The following is an 8,953-nucleotide window of genomic DNA, read 5'->3' as shown; positions in this document are numbered from 1 at the left end:
ATTATTAAATTTTCAAAGTGATCATTTCACCTTGAAAATTAGCAAATCATAAGAAGATGACAGAGAAAATGTTAGTAATTGTAGATAAAAAAGCCCTGAAAAATGTGAAAAGTATAATTTTTTTTTTTGGAGGGCCATCTGTTAAACATTTACCAACACACCACATACCATAGTTGTATCTCTTAGTTGTATGCTCTCTACTAGGCTATGAGTTTCTTGAGGAAAGACAATAAATCGTTTTTTTTTTAGCCTCCATAGTTCCTAGTATAGTGTTCTTTGCAATAGTAAGGGCCCAGTCAATATCTGTTGAATCAAAAATCCCCCATTTAATAAAAGAGGAAATTGTTAATGCCTAAAGGGGAAGTGATTTGTTGAAGGTCATAGCTAACTGGGGAAGGAGCCAGGTCTAGAATTTTTATCTATCCTTCCTCTCTGATGATGATATTAACAATGAATTGTTAGCATGACTCTAGAAAGTAGGTGCTATTCTTCTTCTTATTTTATAGTTGAGGAAACTGAGGCAGAGAAAAGTTAAGTGACTTGCCCAGGGTCATACAGCTAGTAAGCTTCTGAGGCTGGATTTGAACTCAGGTTTTTTTGACTCCAGGCCCAGTGGTCTACTGATTGCTGCCTGGAAACAAAACAGGTACCCATCATTTGGGGAATGGCTGTATAAAGGTGGTACCTAATAGAATGTACTGTGGTATGTGATGGAATGTGATTGTGTAGTAAGAAAAGGCAAATAGGAAGAACTGAGAAAGTACATGGGCGGATTTGTATGAACTAGTGAAAGCAAAATGAAAGAAGCAGAACTGAAAACTGTACACTAAACCAAGTTGTTCTGGAGAACATAATGAAAACTATCTAGTCTTTTATGCACAGAAGTGGAGGACTACTAGGTCTGAATGTTGTATACACTGTCAGAAGTAGTTTCCTTGTTGAGTGTTTTTGTCTAATTGTTTTTCTTCATTATAAGGGATGGCTTAATGGGGGAGGAAAATGCATAGGAGAGTATTTTGGAAAAATGACTCACATATATACATATACATATATATATATGTATGTGAATATATATATATATACACATACATCCATACCCATACCTAGACAATCAAGGCTCTTTTGAATTTACAGTATCACTGTGCTGTGTATTCAGTGAGAAAAGCAAGAATTGTTATTAGGTCAAGCCATCAAGTTGCAGGGGTTACACCTGGTTAATTGTACTGGAATCACGATGCAGGTTCCAGAAAATGATCTGCAAGTATGAGTCAGGGTTCAGGCAATAGGTAGCTAGATGGGCTGGGGTTGTTGGCCATATTGAGACCTGGTAAGCGGGCACTGACCAGTCATTAAATTTCAGGATCAGGGTTAAGGCAGGAGCTACTATGACCTAGAAGTAATCATAGAAATCCAGGGAATAGATCAATATTGGAATTACATCTGTTCCTTCTCCAAGCTCTCTCTGAGCCAAAGAAACACTTGTGTTGATCCCTGCCCACAATCCTATCGACCAACTTTAGGCTTCCTAGAGTTCTCCTGATACACTTCAATGGCCTTACCTGAAGGTGCTCTGCCCAAAGGAAGGTAAATTTTGAAGGCTGAAATCTGCCTAGATAAATTGGCTATGTTTCTTTCTTAAAGACCATGTCTTAAACCTGATTCACTCTGGCTCTCAGTGATTGGCCAAGCACCCATAATGGTTACTGCTTGGGCTCAGAAGGCATAGAGTGAATTGGGTCTTCCCTCCCAGTTTGATTTTTTTTTTTTTTGATTTAAGGGGCCATCCCTTGACTCACTTCTTAAAAAGTCCTTATCACTGACTGGGTGTTGTCTCAGCCAAAGTGAGAATTTGGAAAGAGTGCAGCTTAAAAAGGCCAAGGTCTGCCACCGCATCCTGGCCCATCTCCAGTTGTTCTGATCTACATCTTGCCACATGGCCAGATGGCTCTGGAGGAGAGAGCGAGGCTGGTGACTTTACACAGCCCTCCCTCACTCAAATCCAATTCACTTGCAAGTCATGACATCATCTTCCTAATGTTATGGTCCTCTTTGAGAAGCCAGGTCAGATCACAACCACAATACATGATATATACTCATTTCACATGGAATTATTTTTGTTTACATATGGATGTGTTCATGCTTATTAGTGTCTATTAAATTCACTGAAGAGAAAAAAAATTTAAAAGCCAAACAGAGGACTTTGGATTTTATTCAAGAGGCAGGAGGGAGCCCTTTGAGCCTCCTGAGCAGTGGAGTGACAAATTTGAACTGTTCTTTGGAATATTTCTCGGTAGCTGTGTGGAGGATGGCTTAGAGAAGGGATAGAACGGAAGAAGGGTCCCCAAGTAGAACATGACTGTGAATTGTCCAGGAAATTACATGAGGGTCTGAACCAGGGTGGTGATTATGACAGAAGACTGGTGGTGGGATTCTCCTTTTTCCTGCTCTTTGATCTTGTGCTGAAACATTCATTGCATCTTTTTATAAAAAGAGTATTTATATAGAACTTAGTATGTGCCAGGCACTATGCTAATTGGTTTAGAAGTATTATCTCATTTAATCAAATTCTACTTCCTCATTTATGCTCTGAGCCTCTCAGCACACAGATGGCTTCCAACCATCCTTTGTAGTAGACACGTGACCTACTCTGTGATATCCCTAAGTATTTCCTTGAAGAATTTCAAACACTCACTTCTTTTTCCCAGCTATTCCTATAACAATGAGAGTTGGGGAAGGAATCTTTTAAAGGTGAGGAGGTGTAGTTAGCACAATTAACTCCATTTCATGACCGAGTGGTTTGGACTAAGTTGTTTTCCAGTAAGCTAAGCACTTGTGTGGTATGATGCAGTAAACAACAGATAAGCATTATGTGAACCCTCTAACAGGACAGATTGCCAATGGAAAAATATTTATATACCACCAACCAAATGATAAGGAATTAGGAATGCCCATGGCTAAGAACTACAAGCAACCCAGCAGAGGTCCTAGCGGTCCCAGCCCTCAGCCTGCTCCTTGCTTGTGACTGGAACTGACTCCTGTCTTTCCCCATACTTGTGACTCCAGCATCTCTAAGTTTTGCTTGAGGGCAGTGCTGATTGACAGGAACTCACCTTACAACCATCTTGGAGAATGATATTTAGCCTCCGGTTGGGCAGAGAGAACCCTGCCTATCCAGTATGTGTTGAGTAACTCCAGAAACATGATACCTTGAGATGGATGGATGTGTTAATGCACAAGTGCTAACCTCACAGCTGTATTTTCCAAAAGCATGGCTGGAGAATGATTGATCCCCTTTACATCATGACTGCTGAGACCTCCAAAAGGCAGGATGGGCACGGCCAGATCACAGCACTAGGGGGAATGTCTAGGGGACACAGCAGTATAAAAGAAAACAGTTTACCTCACACGCAAAATAAAATATATTGAAGAGCTATTTTTTAATAGAACTGTCACAAAACATCCATTCCATTTTGTTTTACAAGGTACCATATCATTATTTTTGGTGAATATAAACACAAGGAATCGTGAAAATAACTGCTATGCTTTATTTATGTCGTAATATAAATACTGTAAACTCCCTCTAATGTGTAATGTAAACATTTGGTGTAAAGAGCTGTATACAAATCAGTTTTAAAAACAACGAACATGTTTTGAATGAGTTTTCTTTAAGTCTGCTAAATACGAAAATAGAATTGAAGAAAAAGGTAATCTCTACCACTAGGCATAGCTTGGCAGCCCCTACAAAGGTAGAAAATCCTTGAGTATGAATGGAGTTGGTGATGGATTAATGTCCTAGGCCAAGATTCACTAAGTGCAGAGAGACATCCCCAAAAGGCTGGCTACCATGTGATGGCTTTTTTTGATATTAGCAACTCAACGTGGAAGGAAGGGTTGCTATCCATGTTAATGAAGAAAGTACCCATAATGACAAAATTATAGATCTTCTGAAGAAATAATAAATGTACATATTTTCTTTTGCATTTGTACTTGCTGGTTAACTGTTATACAGTTACTGTATGTTTGTAAGCCTATGACATACATCAGCTAGAACATGAGCTCCATTTGGAGGGTAGGAACTATACCTTCAACCTTCAACAAATAATTATTATGTTCCCACTGTGTGCAGAGACTATTCCAGGTGCTGGTGAAGATACAAAGATTAAATAAGACACAGTTTGTGATCTGATGGCACTTAAAGTTTAACCAGGAGATAGGATGCATTTTATCATTAAAATTTTCATACAATACTTTCATTACTTTTGCATTTTCCCCAGAATGTAGCATAATGCTCCACAGACATGTACGTGATCAATAAATTAATAAGCACTATTATATGAGTACTGTTTTCACCAGAGGAAAGTAGCTTTTTAATTTTTCAGAAAGAACAGATGACATTCTATCTAGGATAATTTCTGTGCAGTCTTATCTATGAACAGAAGAACAAGAGGACCTTTACAAGACCCTTTCCGGCCTGTAATTTTATAGCATATAGAAGATCACATGGCATAGCTTATTTTTTAATACTGGAAGTTACTTCCAAATTCTGGGACAAACAATCTACCTTTCGGCAACAAATGGTCTATGCAGGACCCCCTGACTCTCTCTAAGTCTATTCTGCACAAAGGAAGATATCAGATGTCTTTAGACTATGTGCATGATTTACATGTTCAAGTGATTTATTGAAAAAAAAAAGAAAAATGCCACTGCTGCCTCACAAGGTTCCTTCCAGCTCTCTGGGAGACTTTCCAATGGCTACCTCATATCCTGGGTACTTGGTGCTGTTACTGAGCTTTTCACCTAAAGATGACAAAGTGCATTGGAAATTCCAGAGGCAGATTTATCAACAATTCTATGAGAATCTATAGGCAGAGTCAGTTCAACATCTGGAGAACACAAAGCCACCTCAAGAAAGTCAGGATGAGTTTCCTCTAATTTCTGTTTTAGGAGGACGTGTTAGGAGGGGAAAATATCAGCCAAACCATTCTTAACTAGCCAGGCCCTTGGCTGCATAACCAGTTATGGTGTGCACTTTTCATCTCATGTGTTCCTTATAAGAACCTTGCAGCAGGGCATTACTAATTCCATTTACCAGACTGAACAGTATATTTGACAGAAACTGAGTCTCAGAGGTGAAGCAGTCTCCTCAAGGTCTTATGTGTGCTCCAGTGAGCTTGCCCACAAAGGTAAGGGTGTGTGTATATGTGTGTGTGTGTTTGTGTGTGTGTGTGTATGTGCGTCTGTGTGTGTGTGTACATGTGTATTCTCTACTGCCTGAATCGGTGCATCAGTGTCTGCCATGCATTACTCCCTCCTAAAGATGGTACCTATGTCGTGTGACGCTCCAAAGTATAACAAGAGCAATGGGTAGTGAAGACTTAGGAGGGGCTTTCATAATGGAATCATTACTGTCAAACTTTGCAAAATTCCCCTCTGCCTACAAGCTCCCAAGCAACAAACTGCTCAGGGTACACTCAAGCACTCACCTGGCTCAGAGGGTGAAGTTACAGAACACCCAGCAATGAGGAGCCAGTCTGGGTGGAGAACTATAGCCAAGTAACTATTTCCTGGTTCTGATCATGTGGTGCTAAGCCCCTCTCCCTCCTCACAACACCCCATTTCCCTTCCAAGCTAAGAAAATACTTAGCAGAAAATTTGGAACCCAAAATTTTTTGTGAAAATGAATGTTAAAAGTTAAATAATTAAATTAAAAAAAATACTTAGCAAAGGAGACTGCCTCACATGGTCAATGGCTTAGCTTCATGACTAGAATGGACTGTAGCAATGTCTTATGGAGGATACAAAGCCAAGAGGAGCAGTATGGACTAGACTGAGAGATCTGGGCCGCAATATTCTAAATATAAATCATTAGTATGATTTTGATACGACTTGAAGGGAGCAGAAAACATCCGAGCCAACAATTTCACAGTGACCTTCCTGGGCAGATAAAAAGGAAAACTGAAGTAGTAATGTTTTCAAGTAAAATCTATCAGCCAGATTCATTCTGATGGGCTGTGTGCATTAGGAGAGCTTCTCTATTAAAAAATGTGACATGATCAAACATGTAAATGTAAATTTGCTTTGATTTCTCCTCTCCAAAGGGAAGTCAGTTTTTAAGAAGGCAAGGGATTATTTAACTGTCATCTGAAGTTTTTAAATGGGATAAATCAAAACAGGCATATCACATTAAATGTAAAATGCAGGTTACCTGACTAGTTTTACGTAAGGATAAATGTATGAAATCCTTTCATGTGACATTAAACATAACTTTGTGGCTGAAGCAGGGGTGGGAAGACATGCTTTACATGTCATAGAACTCACTGTCTCCCATAAAGCCCACATGACTTTCAGGTTCTCAGAAGTGGGTATGGAACAGAGAGTACAGTTAAGGACAGGGCTTCGGTAAGGTGGTATTTCCTGGTTTCTCTGCTTTGGGCTTTGAGTAAACATAGGGAGAGGAGGCCAGGAAACATGCTTAACTGGATGATGAAAGCAGGTCTACTAGTTTAAAACAACAGCAATTGCAAGGTACAGTAATAATAGCTAGCATTTATTTATAGCACTTTAAGAACCACGGTCCTCCAGGATACCCAAATTTGTAACCATAGTATCCTTCTTGGATGTCTCCTCTCCTTTACTGCCTAATCTCCCATTTACCCCTAATCACTGAATGAGTATTGCCACAGACAAACCGAGAAGTGTTAAAGACCTTAGCTTAAAAAGGTCAATGCCTCCCACTGGATCCAGGGCCATCTTCAGTTGTCCTGATCCATATCTGGCCACTGGACCCAGATGGCTCCAGAAGACAAGGTGAGGTTGGTGACTTTGCACAATCCTGCCTCACTTAAATCCAACTCACTTGCAAGTTATGGCACCATCTCCCTGAAGTCACAGTCCTCCCCAAGAATGAAGGACAAACAACAACCTGTGAATAGAAGTAGCCACCCCACTGGGGCTGAGGATAAAACTGAGGTAAGGAGGCAGAAAAGAGAAGGCCTGCAGCAAACCCAGGGCTGGGAGAGAATCTTTCCAGCAAGTCCCCTGGATTCAAATGCTCTCATCCTCATCCTTCCTTTGGTGATATATACTCTTTTTTTAGATGCATTTTTGGTTAGAAAATCATAAAGAGCTTTGAGAAAGAAAAGGATAAAAACCCAAACAACCTGACAATTCCCAAATTGGCAAGGCAGAGGATGAGTGGATCAGGGAGCTCTGGTTAAATCTCTTCCTCATCCTCACTCATACAATCTTCCTGTGACTTGCTTCCCTGCATGGCTCTCTCTTTCAAGAATTCTGCTTTGATGTTCTCCAGCTCCCGCAGTTCAGCCTCAAGCTTTTCCCTGTGCACGGCCCGCCGGTTTCTGAGTTGCTTCATGGGAAAGGGGTTCATGTCATTGAAAGCAATATTCATCAGTTTCCTGTGAAGGAGAGAGAGGAAGGGGTATGACCCAAGGCCCATCGATTAGTTAGCTGATCTGAAAATGCAGGACAGGGTCTGAACATTTTTCATATGAAGGCTGATGGTAAACAAAAGGAAACCATTTAAGCTTACACTAAGAAATTAGTAAAATGAGAAGATCTTGATGAAACTAGTGACAGGATGAACACCTTCTTCAAACCCTAACCACGGTATCATTAGACTCTTACTGTATGTAGATTGCTTTGGGTCGTAATGTGAGCTCAGGTGTGGACATTTCTCCCTACATAGATGGCTGAAAAATTCAATGACAGATCTGCCTGGGACAAACATAAGGAATGGAGCTGGTCTTTTTCAGCAAAGCTTTGTGACTGACCATTAGTCTAAACAAGCTTATGGTTTTCATGCCACAAAATGAACATCAAAGATCTTTCTGGAAAGTTGCTCCAAACAGTCAGTCAATAAGCATTTACTAAGTGATTACTATATGCCAGGCACTGTGCTAAGTGCTATGGATACAAAGAAAGGCAAAAACAGCCCCTGCCTTTGAGAAGCCCACATTCCAGGTGGTGGTGGTGGCAGGGGTGAGCAATACACGAGCAAACAACTATGTACAAACAAGACAAATACAGGAAAAACTGGGGCAAGTCTCAGAAGAACACTAACGTTAAGGAGAACTCGGCAAGGTTTCGTTCAGACAGTGGGATTTCTGCTGAGACTTGAGGCAGAGACAAGGAAGAAGGGCTCTCCAGGGATGGGGTACAGCCCGTGAAAATCGCCAGAGTTAGGAGATAAGAGTGTTGTGTTCAAGGATCAGCAAAGGGCTCAGTGTCACTGGATCGTGGCAGATGACGAAAGTAAAGTGTAGGAAGACTGGAAAGATATGAAGGGCTTTAAAAGTCAAACAAAGGATTTTGCATTTGATACTGGAAGCAATAGGGATCCTCTACAGTTTGTTAAATAGGTAGGGAGGGATGACATGGTCAGATCTGAACTTTAGGAAGATAACTGGTAACTGGATAGAAAATGAACTGGATGAGGGTAGGGGAAATCTAGGCAGGAAGACCAACCAGCAGGCTATGGCAACTGTCAAAATAGGAGGTGATAAGGACCTTCACTGGGGTGGTGACAGAGTACAGGAGAGGTACGTGTGTCAGAGATGTTACAAAGGGACAATTGATAAAGACTCAGCAACACTTTACATGTAGGGGTGGAAGAATGGAGTGGAGGATAATACTTAGGTGAGTACAAGGATGTGGTATCCTTGACAGTAACAAATATTAGGAAGAAAGCAGGGCTTTGGGGGGAAGTTCAGTTTTGGGCACAGTGAGTTTAAAGCATTGAAGGGGTCAGAGTGGAAAGGGCTTAAGAAACCCTGGTCTATGGGACACTGGCAGTTGGGGATGCAAGACTAGAAGTCAAGGGGGAGGTTAGGGCTAGAGAATCACTTAAAGAACAAACCATGTAACCACAGTTTAGAACCTGTGGTCCAAGGCTGACCTTTTTAGCAACCACAGCACACAGACAAAGGCCAAGAGA

The 8,953-nt window shown here is 40.9% G+C and overlaps 1 protein-coding gene across 3 annotated transcripts in view; it reads right to left on the bottom strand.

Moving 5' to 3' along the window:
• Window positions 1-3,418: 3,418 nt before the first annotated feature.
• The window catches only part of TBC1D2 (TBC1 domain family member 2), a 72,859-nt gene continuing 67,324 nt past the window's right edge, over window positions 3,419-8,953 (bottom strand). For all 3 annotated transcript variants that reach the window (XM_072604247.1, XM_072604237.1, XM_072604230.1), the window contains one exon: window positions 3,419-7,415. In XM_072604247.1, coding sequence (XP_072460348.1) covers window positions 7,214-7,415 — 202 coding nt within the window. In that variant the 3' untranslated portion in view covers window positions 3,419-7,213. The remainder of the gene's footprint in view (window positions 7,416-8,953) is intronic.

Source organism: Notamacropus eugenii, chromosome 1 (genome assembly GCF_028372415.1).
Source record: "Notamacropus eugenii isolate mMacEug1 chromosome 1, mMacEug1.pri_v2, whole genome shotgun sequence".
Taxonomy (NCBI): Eukaryota; Metazoa; Chordata; class Mammalia; order Diprotodontia; family Macropodidae; genus Notamacropus; species Notamacropus eugenii.
Note: the sequence above shows the minus strand (reverse complement) of the source record. Positions and strands in the feature narration are given on the sequence as shown.